At 37.0% G+C, this 20,357-nt stretch overlaps 2 protein-coding genes across 2 annotated transcripts in view; one reads left to right on the plus strand and one right to left on the minus strand.

The window, feature by feature from the left end:
• The window catches only part of LOC107600283 (S-adenosylmethionine mitochondrial carrier protein), a 52,186-nt gene extending 40,501 nt beyond the window's left edge, over positions 1-11,685 (plus strand). Inside the window, exons 7-10 of the mRNA XM_016292132.1 lie at positions 3,705-3,774; positions 5,150-5,214; positions 6,517-6,590; positions 11,258-11,685. Coding sequence (XP_016147618.1) covers positions 3,705-3,774; positions 5,150-5,214; positions 6,517-6,590; positions 11,258-11,354 — 306 coding nt within the window. The 3' untranslated portion in view covers positions 11,355-11,685. The remainder of the gene's footprint in view (positions 1-3,704; positions 3,775-5,149; positions 5,215-6,516; positions 6,591-11,257) is intronic.
• A 4,239-nt stretch (positions 11,686-15,924) lies between these two features.
• Positions 15,925-20,357, minus strand: part of LOC107600281 (leucine-rich repeats and immunoglobulin-like domains protein 1) — a 44,537-nt gene continuing 40,104 nt past the window's right edge. The window contains exons 15-18 of the mRNA XM_016292131.1: positions 19,209-19,640; positions 18,967-19,098; positions 17,002-17,265; positions 15,925-16,821 (exon numbers count right to left, since the gene is read on the minus strand). Coding sequence (XP_016147617.1) covers positions 16,634-16,821; positions 17,002-17,265; positions 18,967-19,098; positions 19,209-19,640 — 1,016 coding nt within the window. The 3' untranslated portion in view covers positions 15,925-16,633. The remainder of the gene's footprint in view (positions 16,822-17,001; positions 17,266-18,966; positions 19,099-19,208; positions 19,641-20,357) is intronic.

A 20,357-nucleotide genomic window follows, 5' to 3' on the forward strand; every position in this document is an offset into this window, starting at 1 on the left:
ACACACACACACACACACACACACACACACACACACAAAAGGCGAAAGTCATTATCTGAACAACAGACTCTGTCATACATTTTAAGACTCATGCATTTCAGTTTTTAGTCCATTTTTTATTTTAATGTGAGTAAAAGTATTCACCCTATAATTTTTTTAAATGCATGTAATTTGTCTTATTTTGAACATTTGCTATGTTTTAATGATTTATTTGAATGAATTATTATTAATTACATTTATTATTACATATTGTTTAATTGATTATTTCAATTTAAATGATTAAATATATATATATATATATAAAATAAAATAATCATTTTTACATTTAATTGATTCCTGTGATGGCAAAGCTGAATTTTCAGCAGCCGTTACTTCAGTCTTCAGAGTCACAGGAAAAAATTACACTTTAAAATGTATTCAAATAGAAAATAGTTCAATTCAATTAATAAATAATATTTTGCAATATTCCTATTTTTACTGTATTTTTCATCAAATAAATGCAGCCTTGGTGAGCTTAAGAGACTTTTTTCAACAACATTAAAAAATCTTATTAAACTTTTGACCAAATATGTACTTCACAAAACGAATGAAAATCTGATGCTACCATTATCGTGGCTTTAAATGTTGAATTTTAAATTAATATATAAAATGTAAAAATTTTTCTTTTTGGTCAACTAAAATGTCATTTTCGTCTGCTTAAATTAGCTGCTATTTTAGTTTAAGAAAAACGGTCTAAAATGATTTAACATTACATGACAAAATATTTACTACAATTAAAAATATACATATTTCAAATATACATTTTTGCGTCAAATTTGCATTAATATAGAATCTCATCGAGCTGTTTCACTTCCGTGACGGTACTTGACATGAAAGAGTAAACTGGCCGTAGAATAAGACAGTTTATGCTATAATGTTTATGTCCATTATAGTGCCCACATTATACTGCAACATTGAGAATGCAACTCATACTTGCATTGCATAATAAGGGCATTCTGACATATTTGGACCGCAACATCATGTTACGAGTCATTTCATGTCATTTTGATGATAAAATATAATTGCAGCTGAATGTAACACCTGTCTTGGTGTTAAATGTAGTTCATGTCAGGTACATCCTGGCATGTAGAGCTGTGGTCAGTCAGTTTGTTTTGAGGTGAACTTGCTTCCAGTTTGTTTTCAATGAGTGTGACGAGGATAAATGGATGTTCCCCAGCACAAGCTCTTTGAACTTGAAAACAAAGACTCTTCCTTAATCTGACAGCTAATGAAACACATATGATGTACTGACGAAGAGAGTGTTTGTGTGTGTGTGTGTGTGTGTGTGTTCTTGTGCACAGAGCTAGAGGGGATCATTCATAATTACTTCATGATGTGCTTCAACTGTTTTCCTTTCTTAGCCATCAGATGCTCCTGGTCTAAGGCCGTAGAAAAAACCCAGCAATTATCTGCAGCCTGGCTGCATAATGACTCCCACCAAACACAACACAAAACCAACAAACACGTGAAGTCACTGAAACTCCTTCCTCCGTCTTCACACACACATTTCTCTTGAATTTACCACATTCTTCCCCTCCTACTTCACCTCTTTAAATACTCTGAGTTCAAACAACAATTAGCCATCCTAAAATGAGTACAAATTGTGCAGTTGACTGAAATCCTGTCAGACCTGTCTTACTTGAGGCAACAGATCACACCTGTAGCTGCATACAGACGACTCGTCAACACAAAAGCTCTGTTCCAAAACCTAGCGAGTTGTCTGTTTATAGCCAAACATAAGCCAAAACATTTTATCCAAGATGGCAGATACACTACTATTCAAAAGTTTAGGGTCAGGAGTTAAACAAGTTAATTATTTTATTCAAAAATGACAGTAAAGACATATATAATTTGACAAAAGATTTCCATTTTAGACGAATGTTCTTTTAAACGTTCCATTTAAAATCCAGAAAAAAAAAAACACTGATAGCAATAAGATTTTTTTCCCCCAGCATATCAGAATCAGCATATTAGAATGATTTCTGGGGGAAAAAAATGCATTTTAAAACATAAAATAGTTATTTTAAATAGCAATATTTCACAATATTACTGTTTTTACTGTATTTTTGAGCAGATAAATAAACACATCCTTGGTGAGCATAAGAGGCTTCTTTCAAAAACATTAAAATATTAAATAATATGTATTTACCCCAAACTTTTAAACCATAGCATAGAAAGAAATATTGATTATACATGTGCTTATGTTTTGTTTAACACCAAGAAATACTGATATTGATTAAAATAAAATAAAAATGAACTATTTCACTTTCATTTCACCTGTTTTGTGTGCTGTGTACCTTTATGCTTAACAGACTTTTTTGTTTGCTTAGCCACATGCTAGCATCAAACTTTGTTGTTTATATGGAGTGCTGCTCATCTTTTTAGCTGCGCTTGAGTGATTTTCTGATATTTTATTTCAGTTAGGATGCTTCTTTAGTAGATAGAACTGCAGATGAAAAAGCAGTTCACTAGGTTTTGGAACAGATCTGATGTCTTAGCCAGCTCTAGTATCTTCCCTTTCGCACAATGTAGAAACGCTGTGCTCATCATAATCTTCCATCTGTGACTCTCATCAAAGCACAATATCGTTTTCCCCTCGTTTCTTGGAAAACCCTGAACCAGCATTAAAGACAATGTGTTTTCCAGGGATTGATAGAGTTTTCATGTGTGTACAATAGCACTGAGCTGTGGAAGTCAAGTCACATTTATTTATATAGCGCTTTATAAAATGCAGATTGTTTCAAAGCAGCTTCGCATTAGTAAAGCTGGAAAATAAGTGTTAATATTATATCAATTATTATATCAATTATATCAAATGCATCAATTATGAAACAAATTATATTTAAGCAACCTTACGTAGAGCTGATAACAAGAAGCTAAAACCAGCTTAAGATGGTTGGCTGGTTTAAGCTGAAAGTAACTGGTTTTAGCCTGGCTAAGCTTGTCAAGCTGGTTTTAGCTGGTTGGTCAGTTGGTCTCCCAGCCTAACCAGCTAAAGAAGTGGTCAAAACTAACCTCCCCTCTAAAACCAGCCTTGAACCAGCTATGACCAGGCTGGAAGACCAGTTAAACCAGCTTAGGCAAGTTTAATTTTTTTAATTTTTAATTTTTTTCAACAGAAGGCAATAGTGTCATTATTTAGCTCAAGTTATTTTAATGTTGATTCATTTCAGTTTAATAACAGTGTTAGTTTAACAAAGTTTCATTATCCAACTTAATTCTCTTGCCATCCGATAGTGTTAACAATTCATCCGTGCATATGTTTTTATCTCGTCATTTTTAATCAAAATAGCATAACTCAATCTTCTCTACTATGACGAGTGCCGGACGTCTCATCAAAGCTCAATATCGTTTTCCCCGTGTCTCTTGGAAAACCCTGAACCAGCATGAAAGAAGATGTGTTTTCCAGGGACTGACAGAGGTAGCATGTGTGTACAATACTGTAGCACTGAGCTGTGGAAGTTAGGGATGTTCAAGATTCCTTGCTTTCAGATTTTGTCACTGTTCCTTGTGGGAAAAATGAGACTCTGATATCATTCTGGAGATGTGGAGTAGATGTTCTGTAGCGTTCCCATACATGTAAACCCAAGGGCTTTGGGTGTTTCTTTTTTTTTATGACTGATAAATGTAATAATCCTACATTTTCTCTCTCTTTCTCTGTGTAGGCCGTGTGGTGGAGGAGGCAGGGGGGACGGCTGGACTCTTGGCAGGCAGCAGTGTGCGGAGCTCTTGCAGGTGTGTGGGTTTAGCCTCGGCACAGAGGTCTGGGAAAGAGAGCGAGGGAGAACGAGAGATAGGGAGTTGGGATGGGGTCCAATGCCAGGAATATCCAAACTTTACCTAGCCACATTCCTGTTTAATTCCTCTCGGGTCAAGATGGTCACATCAGGTTGTTCACCAGCTGGTGTGCACCGACAGAGAGGGACAGAAACAACCAATTAGAGGTGGAGAGTCAGTATAGAGGAAGTGTACGACATTGACCTTTTGTTGCCCCTGCATCAGATTTTCGGTAACTTTCATAGCTGTCATTGAGTTTACAAACTAGATCCAATGTCCAGGTTTATCCTGAGGGAGCTCAAGTCTGGCCCAGGGGCCCTTGCAGCTGTCTAACTCCCCAGACGCCATTTTAGAAAACATCTCCACCCAGAGTGATCACTCATCAGGTACTGGGACACAATGAAGGGACGAGGATGCTTCACCCAGAGGGGAAAGAACATGGCTGCCAGCCACGCCACCTGGAGAGTGATCTTGGGATTCGAGTTGTTTGTGCACATGTGCTGCTTTAGCACAGATGCATCGCTTTAGGTGGATTGCGGTTGTTAGCGTCATTGTGAAATCGCACAAACAAATGTGAATTGTGACGCATTGTATGGTCACGGTTGCTACAGCTGCAAGCCTCAAGGGTACAAATGAGGAACACTTTTTTTTGCCCATTCTCTCTCCTATCTCCACCTTTGTGTCCATCGCGTTCTGGGTTTAGTACAAGTATAAAAGGTTAAATGTTAAAATACACTACTTTGAAAGTATAGCCATGAAGGGTAAACATTATGTGGGTTAGCATGAAAGTAATGCACTAGAATTGACAACAACTGACTTAAGTTGAAAATGTATTTCTGTACATGTGATTCTTTGCTTGTTTTTACAACCTGAAGTACGAGTTGAAATTCTGTTCTGTGGTGATCAACAGCCTGAAATTAGAGCATTTCTCTAAAGACACATCACTCGGGCAGCTTTTAATTGTTGGTTAATCAAGTGAAATCAGGCAATATGAGAGAACCTGTTTATTCCAGCATTGGGGAGAGCATGTTTAAAGCCCGATGCTGTTGTTTGTCCTACCGCTATTAGAGAGGAGAGAGAACTCTTTCTGTTCTCATTCACGCCAAAACAAGTTTATGAATGTGCATGAGTGTTTACGAGTGCTTGACATTGCCAGACTAGTTTGAAAAATTCATCTGCGTTTCTCCAGAGCGTTTCCATCGAGTGATCAGGGCTGATGTCATGCCACATATTTACTTTTATGCTCGGTGGTAATTATAGCACGATTATCACTGTAATTAGCGCTTGTTTGTATTTGTGTGCTTATACATATGCACTATGCATCTCTTTCCAGGTGGAGTAGCAGCGTTCGTCACGACTCCGCTAGATGTTGCGAAGACTTGGATAATGTTGGCTGAGGTGAGACTTTGAAACTGTTGTTTAAATCTGTCTCCTGATGCCTCCCAGATGGAGTGCACGGTGAACAAACAAAAGGCCCTAATGTAGACAAAATCCACAGAAGAGAGAGAGAGAGTGAAGAAAAAGCATCAGTAGACACGCAGCTTGATCCAATCGCAGGGTCATCCAGGGACGCAACTGACGCACAAATGCAGTCCTCTTACTGTCTGCTGTGCATGTTAGATGTCAGAAGTCATTTGTATATTTAAGAGTAATTTCCACTTGTCTATGGACTGGAACGGAACTGCACTTTAGAGCTGCAGACTGCAGGCTTGGTATCTGGTGCAGATGCTCAATTCCAAAACCTAGGCAGCATTTGAAGCCTGACACAAAGGCTGTCCAAAAGCTATAAGCCACTTCAAATTCTGTCTAATTTTGGTAGAATTCTAAGGCAGCATCACATGTTACAGGGAAGGCAGTCCAAGGCAAATTTTTGCATTGTAAGTCAATGGAGGACAGCCTATTACAGCCTATTGGCTAATCTTCAATATTTGTTAAACATTTGCTTCTGATTTATCTATTTTTAGAGTTTAAACTGAAAAACAAATGCTTATAGGAGAAGTCACAGATCATTTTGCAATAGGTAGGATTAACATTTACACAGAGAATCTTAAAAGCACAGTATCACAAACAGCTTCATTCTAAAGGCCAGAGAGTGGATGGAAATGTCAAAAAAGATCATTATAAATGAAGTTGACTTTGGCTGACAGAGTGATGTGTTTTATTTGATGAGGGACATGCTTCAGGTTATCACTTCAGGTTGCCCTGTGATTTTTTTTCCTTCATTTGACCAATCAAAGAAATAGAGACCTCATGTTCAGGCAGGTCTGCTGTACTTTGTGTGTTTTGGCCGACAGACACTCTCCAGGCTGTTATCCAAGCCCTGTGGGGAACTGCAGTGCACTGGTCTGCTCAATGTACAGTCAACTCATCAACTGAATCTCTGAAAAATGAAAAACGAGCCCAGTCTAAATATAGAGCCATCAAAATTAGCCTCAGAATGTGGAGTTTGCCCATGCAAAACACAGTTGTTACGTTAACTCTCCTTCAACGTTTCCTGATATAGATGGTTTGTAGGAGAGCGACTATAAATATAGAAAGATTAGAAAGGGGAGCTGTTGAACAGGTGGAGACGGGTAGAGTATACCAGGGACAGAACAGAATAGAAAGGAAGACAAAACACTGTGTGTGTTTACATGTTTGACAGGAAGCTTAAAGACAGAACATCCATCATTATTACTGTGTTTTGTCTCTGTTTGTCAGGCTGGGACGAGCACAGCCAGTGGAAACATCCCAAAGGTTTTGTATGAGGTGTGGAGGAGCCGAGGAATACCTGGGTGAGAGTAAAAACTGTATGAGTACTGATATTGTATACCCCAATCAACATTTCTTTTTACATTCATTTTAAGCCCCTTTTAAAGCCCTTTCAACCTTGGTTCTTAAGACATTTTTTTAATGCACTGAATTATGGAGGATATATACACACTATATTGTTTTTTCTCAACTTTCTATTGATTAAAGAATCCTGGGGGGAAAAGAAAACATGGTTTTCAAAAATATGTTAATTTAACTTATTTCAGTCAGCATATTAGAATTATTTCTGAAGCATCATGTGAAACTGAAAACTGGAGTAATGACTGCTGAAAATTCAGCTTTGCATCACAGGAATAAATTACATTTTAAAATATATTTAAAATTAAAAAAAATATATTACTGTTTTTGCTGTATCTTTGATCAAATAAATGCAGTCTTGAGACTCAAACCATAAAAGTTAAAAAACTTACTGGCTCCAGACTTTTAAACACTATTGTGTGTGTATACAGTATATAAGCACATGAAACTGAGTAATTTTAATTAGTTTTTATTATAGTTTTTTATCAGTAGTTTTAAATATCATGTGATTATATGTTATTACATAATTCGCATTGCTAAATGGAACTGTGATTCATTCAAATAGGTATTTTTTCTTGATTTTCATAGTTTTTTTTTTAGATTCAAACATGTTTCCAAGAACTCTTCGTTGAAGAGTTTTTATGTTTATTTATTGATTTATTTATTTATTTTCTTTCTTTTTTTTAAGAAAATTATGAAAAATGACGAAAAAGCTAAGCCCATAGAAAAAGCTGGCAGTCACTATTGTTCTGCGCACAGAAATACCCACGAGTGATTGTGAATCTCGCTTCTAATAATAAACATTCCTCTCTATTTTTTAGGCAGAACACACATGAAACTCTATGACTTCAAGGAATTCCTAAAATCCCTTCCCAGATTGCAATATTTAAAACTAGGCAAAGGGGCTCAGCCATGCTTGCATAAAGGCAACAACTCTGGCAGTTTCACTACTGCATGTCTTGTACAAATTGCCCGGCTTTAAAGCTGTAATTGCTGTAATGGCTCCAATTGCAAACTAGTGAAGCCAAAAAGTGCTTCCATGTGTGTCAGAGCTCTTGCGGCGAGCTTTTAACCACACCAACCAAAACATCAGCAATCAAGGCAGCCGTCCGCTTGCGAGTTAACCTTCCTCAAAGCTTTGAAGTGCTGCTACCCCAACCCAGACTACCCATGTCCGCAAGCGAGTCGGCTTTGCTAAGCAGTCCAGGATGATGCAGCAGCCTGCTGAGAGAGTAATGCTAGCAATGTTTGCAGTGAGCTCATAATGACTTGCAGTTGTAGTGAAATCAGTTGGAGCTTTGGTTAGATATAGTGTAAGTTGCTTCCTTTGGAGTATTGCAGTGGTGTATGACCTGCCTCTGATCAGAAATCTACTTTAGTAAGCTTCTGGTAAGCATGCAGTATTTATAGAGTCATTAATAGCGGTGTTATTAGACCCGTCCACCGCTGACTGATGGCCGATCATGGCTGGGTAGGGTGGTGGTGATGTCACAATGCGCTCATCTGACTGTGTCATAACCAAGCGGCAACCTCCCGCTCTCTCTCGTGAAGCCAACACGGAAGTGACTTAAACTGTAATTCATCAACTGGCCGGTAGAGGCTGACTGCAAAAGGGAGTCAATCCCATAGACTCCCCATGTTAAATTGCCCAACTTTACAGCAGAAAAAAACATGTTTACAGCCTGGTTCAAAAAATGATTTTGGTCTATATAGCTAATTTTGCCCTTCATGACAACTGTGAGGGGGTGAATTTTTTTTATAACTCATCCGTTTAAATTATATTAAGCCTTAAAGTTCTGCATAATTAAGGGTGCGGCCACTTGAGTGACAGGCATATTGCGGCTGCTGTCACCACCGTCGAGCTAGGTGGGCGTGGTTTCAGCAACCAGCTCCCGCCTCTTTGCCCATTTTCGATTATCCGGGAGTGTCGCGCTGCCAAGATGACGACGGCCGGCTCCGCCTACTTTAGGCTTCAAAAACGTTCTTCGGAAACCTACGGGTGACGTCACGGACACTACGTCCATGTTTTTATAGTCTATGGTTATACTGTTTTGTCTAACAGTATGTTTCATTTCCTGTTGTAGCAGATCGGGATGGTTTGTAGTTTGATAGCAAGTGCCAGTCATAGATATGAATGCTTGGCTTATTATTAGTGATGCTGTCAGGCTTGTTGTTTACTGTAAAACAGTTAAATAAAATCTCCCAAATGTATCTCTACATCTAAAACATGTCTTTATAAGTTCACAATGTTGTTGAAGATGAAATATAATGTAGATAACATTGAATAAATATTTTTTCATCAGGTTAGATATTGATTTATCACTCAAACCCTTTAACCTTTCTACTTAAGAGTCATGTCTCACAAATCCACCATGTTTGTAGTTTTTTGATGCATTTTATTTGTCTTTGTAGTTCTAATGGAGTCTGAATATCCAAATTTCCAACATAAATAGTAAACCATCTAGGTACCATCTAGATATCACAATGTACAGACTTATTCTAATTTCAGATGGATAGTATGCAAATTGGGTTTTTATTTTCAGATTATTCTTACATTATTAAGTCATTAACAATAGGCAGTTATATAAATAATTGAACAGAAATATTATGAAGTAACTACAGCAGTCCGGTGGTACAAGTCAGCTTTTTCAGAGCTTTTAAATTGAAATTATGAGTTCTATAATGGCATGATCACTTTTTAAAAGTTAAAATCATCATCTCTTGTGATAATTCCGACATTATATCCGGTAATTCCTGCGTGAATGATGATCTTTATACTGCACTGGTTGCTTTGTATGTTTTTATGCTGTTCATTAGAAAATCAGTATTTTTACTCAATCCTAATCATGCAAGCAACGCTCAAGTTTTCTTCAGAAAACATAAAAGAAGTTTCAGTAGTTGTATGAAGTTTTTGTTACGCATATTTGAGGTTTCCATTGCAGAAGCACGCATGCAAGGTTTCACATTTCTCTTTTAGTGCATAGTTTGAAATCCCAACCCCACGCAGCACAGACAAACTGTCAGAACGCGTCCTTGCTAATTCGTTCCAGGATGAGTGTGTTTGCTCACAGGTCCACACACACAAGCTCACTCTGACATGGCATCTCTCTGTAAATCACATGATCCCAGCAGAAGCATGCTGAAATGTCGAGTTCTGCGAATCCCTGGAATAGTCAAGAGATCCCTGACATGCTTGGCACCTTGTACAGCTTTGCAGTTGACAAAATTGATGTATTAGTGGTTACACCACTCGTGACCTTATTTCTAATTTTAGATCCAACCCACCCCCACTTTCCGACCACCATTATCCCCCACAGGTGCCACACTGAAGGACTGAGTGCGACACCTGTTTGAGAAAGTTTGAAAATAGGAAGATTGAGAAAAGTTGAGGAAGATGGAACAAAACGAGTGCGGGAGGACAAGAAAGGAAGCGAAGGGAGCCAAAGCGAGAGAGGGTTGGGGGTGTGCTGGGAGCTTGAGGGACGTTTGTGGATATCATCTGGCCATCAGTCATGCGGAGAGGCCCCCGGGGGCCAGTGCTTATACCAAAAGCAGCTGCGTGGAAAAGAGCCTTAGGAGACTACAGTACTTTCATGGCCTGTCGCATCCTCGAACCTCTCCAACATCAACAACCCCTACACTGCACATTCCTGCTCAAACGCTCCGTAATCTGTCAAACAACACACTGTCAGCTGAGAAATGCTGAATACTTGTGTTATCGAGCATAGCTAATGTTTTATGCTGCTCTGTAAATTTCATCTAACAAAGTTACATCCAAGCTTGCAACTGTGTGCATCTACAGCAGTTTCTGTACTTGGAGCTGTCAATAATGATTTAATAATGATTCCGGTTTCCTACTCAATTAATGATTATTTTAGTCAGATTCTTTTTCGAGGAAGAAATGTAACTTAACTATATTATGCTAAACAAACACAAATTTGGTAAAAATGTGGTTTAAAAAATATTATTGAGAGAACTCATTTTGTGAATCTTGTGAATACAAGTTGCCAAATGAACAACCGCTCATTGACATTGAAGGTGGGAGAGAGCGCTGTACATTCACTCCCCCCACGACTTCCCCACCCTTTAGGAATCTGGCTTATAGTAATTGTGCTGTGTATTTTGATTTTCTGAAAAGAAGCATCTCATTAGAGTCATTCATTCAGGATTTGAACTATACTGATTGCTCTGTATGTTTTCATTCAGTAAAAAGAACCGTGAGAGTCATCAGGAGTCAGATGATTTTAGTGCAGTACATTCCAATACATGTATGACAACCATTGGGTTTAAGTATGTTTTAATAATGTCACCTGTTCTGAATAAAAGCAAGTTTACATAAACCAACAATTACAAAAGGAATACAAAAAAGTCCTGTGTGCACAGCCCCTAAATCTGTAGACAGATATATGAAAATATAAATGGGAATAAAAATATCAATGATTTATGACTTTGCTCTAATAATGTCTTTGAATTATCTTAATCGAGTGACTTTTTTCAACAAATGTTGATGTTTTTAATTGTGAATAATCACCGTATTTTTGTAATTAATTATTAGCTTGAAAAGACTGTTATTGCTAACTCTTGCTTTTATGTTTTCTCATCCTGTCTGAAGCCTGTTTGCCGGCAGCATCCCCAGAGTGACGTTCATCAGCATGGGAGGCTTCATTTTCCTCGGAGCATATGAGAAAGTGCGGCGGACGCTTTTATAAACACCATCATCACGGACCGCTGTGGGTCAGTTTGTACTGGACTGGTTTCTTCAACCCAGACCAGGAGCAAACGGCAAACTACAGATCACTGGAGGTTGGTCAAATCTGAGAAATGCACCCTCTGTCCCAGTTTGAACCGGTGGTCTTGAGGGCCCCGGCGAGGCCACCTGGTGCCTGAATAAAACGATCACATAACACAGTGGTTTGCATTCCTGCTCATCAGTGCACAACATATTGAGTTTAACTGCCTGAATTCCACTTATGTTGCAACACAGATCGAATTCAAACTAGATATCATTTTTTGCAAGCTTACATGGATCTATTAAAGAAGTAATTTAGCAAAAATGAATCGGCCGTTTGTATTAAAACACGACTGCGCTGGTGTTTATATACTGAGCTCATCAGTAACGAGTTACCAAAATTATTCCAGTGGATTATCGTTACATGTTGAGTCTAGACTTTGATCCCCAAGCTTGCTCTACCTGCTTCACTATTATTAGCTAAAAAAACACAGAGAAAAAGACCGATTAGTCCACAGGTGTGAATGTTTGTCAGACCTGCCACGAAGCGCGGGGCACACGAACAGTACAGAGCATTTGACTAGAGCAACAGTGGCCCTGCAGCTCTTAGTCAACAACCACCTTTCACTGGAATGTGTTTTCTGTCCAAACACACTCAAATAATACTGATGAACGAGTGAAGGGCAACACATCACGAGAGATTTCTGTCATTTACAAAAGTACACTGAAATAAGTTACAGGGTTGCAAATTTAGCTAAACATAAAAATATTCAGCATAACTCCAGTCTTCAGTGTCACATGATCCTTCAGAAATCATTCTAATATGCCGATTTTATCAATGTTGAAAACAGTTGTTGCTTACTATATACACAGTACATATAGTATACATTACATTTATGCTGTTATTGGGTGGATCAAATTAAAATATGATTTTTAATGCGTCTGACACAGTTGACAAATTAAGTTATGAAGTTATTACATTTTTAGAAAACAAAAATTCAAAACAGCTTGCTCCCTTGCATGGTTCATTAGCTGAGACATTTCTCTGCAAATATATACATTTATAAATAATGTATGATAAAAATTCACATGCTTTTTCTCTTGTCTCAAGAATCCGTGATATAGGCAACAGGGATACACTACTATATATTTTGCAATATTGCATTGTGATAGTTTTTATTCAAGTAAATACAGCTTTAGTGAACATAAATATTATCTTTCAAAAACATAACTGAGTTGAATGGCTGAGCTTGATTAGTGCAGTCAACGCTATACATTTTTTTTTCTTTCTGCAATGCTGTAAAAGTCACTTCCTGAGTGGGGCTAAATCTAAATATTAATTCGATTTTTTTGGATTCAATTGAATATATTTTTTAAATGGATGAAAATGATTATTTCTTAATTCTTTAATACAACTAGACCAGTGAATTCAAACTGGCTAAAATGTGCAAAATAAAAGAAATTTGATATATTTAAAGCTACTTATGCAATTTTTATTTTTTATTCCAACTCAATAGATCTCACTCCAAAGACCATGGAATTTGTGTTTTGTTTGCTTTGAAATGTGAGGAGGCACCAACTTACCCTATTCAGTCATTTCAACCACTGTGCATCAAAATAAAAACACAAACCAGATGATGTAAAAGAGCAAAATGTGACTTTAATAAACACCTGCCATGTGGGTGAACAGCAGTGATTAGAGTTGAGTTCAATAGTAATTATGTCCCCACTGGATGCAACAAATGCCTCGTTTATAATGGGTTTTAATGTTTTTGTCTCGTCGCTCCGGGACATGGCATCACAATATGGTAAGGGGCGTAACATTTCCGTCACACGCTTGAGGTATTCAGCCAATCACAACACACTGGATAGCTGGCCAACCACAGCACACCTTGCTTTTCAGACCGATGAGCTTTGTAAAAATCGACGCGTTTCAGAAAGGCGGGGCATAGAGGAGAAACAATAATGTACAGTATGTGGAAAATAATGTTTTTTTTAACCTTAAACCGCATAAACACATTTCATTACACCAAATACACAAAATAATGTTCTTTTTAGCAACATCATATGACCCCTTTAAAGTAACTGTAAGATGTAACTAAGTTGTAATCAAGTATATAATCTGCTAAAAAGAATAAACTCTTAAGAGTCATTCATCTGGCCTGGGAATTTAACTATACTAGTTGTGCTGTATATTTTGACTCACTAAAAAGAACCGTCTTGTAAGAGTTATTCGGAATCGAACTATACTGTTTGTGCTATAGGTTATGACTCACTACAAAGAACCAGTTCATAAGAGTCAAATGTTCGGGAATTGAACTATAGCCTACTGGTTGCGCTGTATGTTTCGTCCCACTAAAAAGAACTGTCTCGTAACAAGAGTCATTCGTTTGGGAATCTGACTATACTGTTTACGCTGTATGTTTTGATTTGCTAAAAAGAAATTTATTGGGTGGATCAAATTAAAATATGATTTTTAATGCGTCTGACACAGTTGACAAATTAAGTTATGAAGTTATTACATTTTTAGAAAACAAAAATTCAAAACAGCTTGCTCCCTTGCATGGTTCATTAGCTGAGACATTTCTCTGCAAATATATACATTTATAAATAATGTATGATAAAAATGCACATGCTTTTTCTCTTGTCTCAAGAATCCGTGATATAGGCAACAGGGATACACTACTATATATTTTGCAATATTGCATTGTGATAGTTTTTATTCAAGTAAATACAGCTTTAGTGAACATAAATATTATCTTTCAAAAACATAACCGAGTTGAATGGCTGAGCTTGATTAGTGCAGTCAACGCTATACATTTTTTTTTCTTTCTGCAATGCTGTAAAAGTCACTTCCTGAGTGGGGCTAAATCTAAATATTAATTCGATTTTTTTGGATTCAATTGAATATATTTTTTAAATGGATGAAAATGATTATTTCTTAATTCTTTAATACAACTAGACCAGTGAATTCAAACTGGCTAAAATGTGCAAAATAAAAGAAATTTGATATATTTAAAGCTACTTATGCAATTTTTATTTTTTATTCCAACTCAATAGATCTCACTCCAAAGACCATGGAATTTGTGTTTTGTTTGCTTTGAAATGTGAGGAGGCACCAACTTACCCTATTCAGTCATTTCAACCACTGTGCATCAAAATAAAAACACAAACCAGATGATGTAAAAGAGCAAAATGTGACTTTAATAAACACCTGCCATGTGGGTGAACAGCAGTGATTAGAGTTGAGTTCAATAAGTTAATCTGGTATAAAACAGGGTGACCCAAACTAGTTCACAGAGCTGGATTACACAGTTAGCCAGCTAACCACATTATCAAAGTACTGCTATGGTCAACAGATTTTGGGGTTAAACTGGCATTTGCTGTAATCCAACTTTACAAAACATTCCCCTAGTTTAGTAGTACAGATGTTATACTATTTGGCCTAAAAAACAACATTGGCTGTCGACATGAACCGGTTTGGCTCAGGCCAACTAATAAATGTAGCTTAGCTGCTTTAGTCTTTACCAAAGACTATGAGAGACTAGCTGACGAGGTGTTCACTTTTTCCTGCTTATTCCCTTTAGGTGAAGACATTCTGTGTGGTTGAAGTCCCGCACACACAGCTCGAGTTTTCTAGAGAGACGCTCTTTCCCTTTTGTGATTTGGCAGCATTCGGCTTTGCTGTTAGCTAAAATTCACTGTTAGAAGCAGTCTCTCTAAATATTATTTTTGGATCATTTATTTCCCCAAATATGTTTAAAAAAGATAGTCAACAAATACATAAAAAAAATCATTTAAAAAACCACAGGTATGTAGGCAAGTGAAGCAGCTTTCGGTGGCGTGTACCTTTGTTAACGGAAGAGCCTCGATTGCATCAGAATCTCAAGCTGTAAAAATGTGATTTATCAAAGTGCTTATATTTTCCCTTATGCCAATATGTCATTTTTGTACCATAACAGACCTGAAAATTCAATGCAGAGCTCTTCCTTCATCCTATATATAATCTGACAAAGGAATATTCCAGGTTAAACACCAGTTAGTAATGACAAATACAATAGCTTTTTTGTTTGCTTTTACAAATGTAAAGTATTTTTACGGTAAATAATGCAATGCATAGCCCATTTAGTGAATTTCCATTATTTTTTAATTGAGTATCTTTTATAGAGATTGCACTTACGACAACAAAAAAATCATTTCTAGCCAATTAAACATTTCAGAATTATAAATTTAGAAATATGTAATTTTCCAGTAAATATAAATTCGCAAAAAAATACACTACTGTTCAAAAGTTTGGGTCGATTTTTTTTTCTTTAACTGTGTTTTTTAAATCTCTTATACTCACCAAGGCTGCATTTATCTGATTAAGAATACAGTAATATTGTAAAATATTACTATTGAACTTTTCTCTTTTAATTTTAAATATATTTGAATTCATTTTGAAACAGTGCTACATTTTCAGGAGTCTTTGATGAATAAAAGTTCAAAAGAACAGCATATATTTGAAATTTTAGTTAATTTGTAACATTATAAATGTCTTTACGGTCACTTTTGATCTACGTAATGCATCCTTGCTAAAGAAAAGTACTGTAGATCGTATTAATTCCCATGACTTTTTTAATCATAAAAAAAAAAAAGTAAATTGAACCCCATTTCTTGTTTTTAACCTGGAATATTCCTTTAAGGCGATCTATTTTGATTGGGTTGTCTAAACTTCAAGTGCATGACAAAATTCCCATTTGTGAGAGGGAAAGCATACAGACATCTTCCAACAAAAAACTGACTTGTGGATTCTTTGATCTTGCAATAAGGCACTGCTTATAAAACTGGGAAAAGCAGGAGAGATCTGTTAAAAAAAAAAACAATGAAATAAAATATAACCACTCTGATCTCACCATGCACCGAATAGAGTTAAACACTCTTTTGTAAAAGTTATAGAATACATACATTCACGTATTTATATATGAAAACTCTTATGTACAGCTCAAAGCCCAACGTTATAGCACTCTGTCATACATTTTGCATGCGTCAAATGCAAGTCACATTTCTGAAGTGTGAACGAAGCCTCCCTGAGGAGGATTATATCTATATACATCATAAACGCTCGCATGGGACGTCATCGCCCCACTCAAGCTTCGCCTTCAAACTCCGGACGCCCCTATTCTGCATTCAGATAGATGGGGGCAGCTTTGTCTGTGCCCCTCAGTGTGAGGTAGCAGTTCTCAGTGCAAAAGGATAAAGAAGAGGGTTGGTGAGGCGTTAGTCACTGGCCCGCCTGAAGGATTCGCTCTCGCTTAGGGTGGCATCGGCCGTATGTGCGTGTCCGTTGGGTAATCGAGTCTGTTTGAGCTCAGACCCAATGTCACAGTCCCCAGGCAGGAGCTTTACTGGCCGATGGTAGCTCTCTTCAAGTGAGGGAGGTATGTCTGACCTATTCACCAACACTCCTGAGAGAGATTAGAAAGGAAGTGAGGTCACTGTATCATCAACCTCATATAAATCACTCAGAACTGACATGATAAAATGTGTGTTTTTGCCCAGCGGTGGCAGGAATAGTGATTTACGGGGGATGAGTGAGTCGTCTTGAATTTATGGCTATCTAAAGTCTGATGAATCCTCGTTCTCACCTTTTCTGTCGCTGTACTGGTGCGACGAGGGTGATCCGGTCACCCTGTCGTGGTTGGTGGGAAAGATGGGAGTTTGGCTGTCTTTCCTGACCCCGTTGGGTGTGCCATTGCAGTGTGGCTCATTGTTGTGGCTGGTGAAAGTCGATGTTTTGTGTGTCTGCTGATACTCCAGGCCTGAAGGGGGCGCTATCCTGTAGTTACAGTGTTTGGAGTAGCTGGTGCCATTTTCCAAGCAGTCTGTACACACGACTGGCCCATCATAGCCTGAAATGAGAGAAACTTGCTTAATTATGATGTTGTGCGACGAACATTTAAACAGCGGACACGAAAATTCACCAGTTCATCGAATTTGTGAATGCATTTTATAGGTCTTATTGTGAACGAAGCATCCAGGTATACACTGCTGTTCAGAAGTTTGGGATCAGTAAGATTGTTAATGTTTTTAATGGAGTCTCTTATGCTCATCAAGGCTGTATTTATTTGATCAAAAATACAGAAAAAACTGTTATATTGTGAAATATTATTGCACTTTCTAATTTTGGTTTCCTATTTTAATATTAGAGCTGGGCTCGATTTTCTGATTAATCGTTTTTTTAAATGACGTCGATTCGATATCGATTCTCAAAAGGAGCGAATCTATCTTTTCCGGTATTTATTTCAGCACACAATAAATATTAATAAATCTTTATTTTTAAAGGAATAATCACATCTGTTTCTTTTTAATTTTAACAGTAAACCTCTGTTGTGCAGCACTTTGTTTGCCAAAAAATAAAAGGGTTTAATTTTCATTTGATTAGGATAAATTAAATGAATGTTTTATGCCTTCATCTGATTACCAGAAAAATTAAGAACCTTTTATAGGGCCCTATTATTGTTTAAAAAATGACCCCATACAAAAAAAAGAATAGGTTTAAAATACAGGCATGTGGTTCTTAATTTCTTTTTATTAATTCACCATTTGTAAACTGATGTTTACTGTTCATTTTTTTAGAAATATCAATAGCATTTGTATTAAAACTATATTCACTGAATGTAATAAAAAAAAAAATCGAGAATCGAATCGAGAGCTTGCGTATCGAAATCGAATCGAGACATCTGAATCGATACCCAGTCCTATTTAATATACTTTAAAATATCATTTATTTCTGCGATGCAGTGCTGAATTTTCATCCGCCGTTTCTCCAGTCTTCAGTGTCACATGATCCTTCAGAAATCATGCTGATTTTTTTATCATTGTTGAAACTGTTGCGCTGCTTAATATTTTTTTGGGACCTGTGATACTTTTTTCTTTGATTCTTTGTTTAATAAAAAGTTCAAAAGAACAGCATTTATTCAAAATAGAAATATTTTCTAACAATATAGGTCTTTACTATCACTTTTTATCCATTTAACATCCTTGCTGAACAAATGTACTAATTTCTTTGAAAGAAAGAAAGAAAAAGAGAAATGTATTCACCCCAAACTTTTGAATAGTAGTGTATATTGTAATGCAACATTTATATTTTGAATAAACACTGTTATTTGTAACTTATCAAAGAATCCTGAAAAAAAGTATCACAGGTCCCAAAAAATATAATATTAAGCAGCACAACTGTTTCCAACATTGATTATAAATCAGCATTTTAGAATGATTTCTGAAGGATCATGTGACACTGAAGACTGGAGTAATGATGCTGAAAATTCAGCTTTGCTTCACGGGAATAAATTATATTTTAAAGTATATTAAAATAGAAAACGGTTGTTTTAAATTGCAATAATATTTCACAAAATGACCAAAAAAAAAATCTGTATTTTTGATCAAATAGATACAGCCTTGATGACCGTAAGAAACTCATTTCAAAACATAAAAAATCTTACGGATCCCAAACTTTTGAACGGCAGAAAAATGTTTTGACCTTGTAATGTTTAAATCTATTCTACAGATTGTCTTTCAAAATCTACTCAGAAAAAGTGTGGGTACTCTACCATTGTTTTCTATGCGTCCGTTGGGTTGAGATCCACCATTGGACTCCACCCGTATGCACACGTCCTGTCTCTCTGATAAAGTGCCCTGAGAGGACAGGTAACTGGGGACATCAGGAGGGACAATTGTCTCATCTGTAAAAGGCAAGCGCAAAGGTTATAGATAAAACTCTTATGTAAAAAATTAATAAATACAATAAATGCAGAGCCCTAAACAAATACAAAATCTGTGTGAAAATACGCACCTGTGTTTACACTGCACTCCTCGCTCTTCTTCCTTGTCTGGTAGATAATACACACCCAAACCAGTGACGTCACCACAATACTGGTCACCACAGCGATGACGATGATTCCCACAGTAACAGTGCTGGGGCTTGAAAAAGGCGTGCATTCCTCAAAGCGTTGGTAAATATTGAGCTGGCAGTGAGCTCGCTCCGTGCCGAGCGTGTTAGACATGACACAGGTGTAGCGTCCAGCGTCCTCTAAGGTGGTGCTTCCGATCACCAACAGCTGATTCCCTGGAGTGAAGTAGTGACGGTCGCTGGGTCTCAGAGGCTCCTCCCCCTTTAGCCAGGTGATGCGAGGAGGTGGGCTGCCTAGAGCCTTGCACAGCAACGCAACAGTCTCGCCCACTACAACATTTCGATCCTCCATTTCCTGTGCAAGATGAGGGGTCTCTGCAGGAAGATCACAGGGAATAGTTACTGAATTACATATGACTTTTTTTGTGTGTGAATAACATAACATGATATTTGTAATCTGCTTTCTGATCGATTGACTCTTATGAACTGGTGGAAACAACAAATAACATACAGTTTCAAAAAAGAACATGTATTCAATTCCTGAACAAATGACTCCTATGAACTGGTTCTTTCCAGTGAATCAAAAACATATGGCATAACCTGTTGAATTGCTGAATTAATGAATCTTAGGTTCTTTTTTAGTGAATCAAAAATATACAGAGAGTCTTGTCTAGTTTGAATGAATGACTCTTATGAACTAGTTCTTTTTAGTAAATGAAAAACATACAACACAATCATTGTAGTCCGATTCCCGAACAAATGACTCTTATGAGCCCATTCGCTTTTAATGAATCAAACACATACAGAACAATCAGCATAGTCCAGTTCCTGAACGAATGACTCTTATGAGCCTGTTCATTTTTAGTGCATGAATAAATGGCTCTTATGAACTGGTTATTTTCTAGTGACACCAGTACGTAGTCTGATTTATTATACGGTCTGACCCTCGCTTCAATTCTTTTTAGTGAAAACAAAAAACAAAGCCCACTTTAATCCAACTATACCACATCATGTCCACATTAAAATAATCAGTATTTGACTATTTCTGTCTAGCAGCTACTCAGTCGAAATACCACTATGTGAGCCTTCAGC

The sequence above is a fragment of the Sinocyclocheilus grahami genome, unplaced genomic scaffold (genome assembly GCF_001515645.1).
Source record: "Sinocyclocheilus grahami isolate Dianchi unplaced genomic scaffold, SAMN03320097.WGS_v1.1 scaffold281.1, whole genome shotgun sequence".
In the NCBI taxonomy this organism is placed as follows: Eukaryota; Metazoa; Chordata; class Actinopteri; order Cypriniformes; family Cyprinidae; genus Sinocyclocheilus; species Sinocyclocheilus grahami.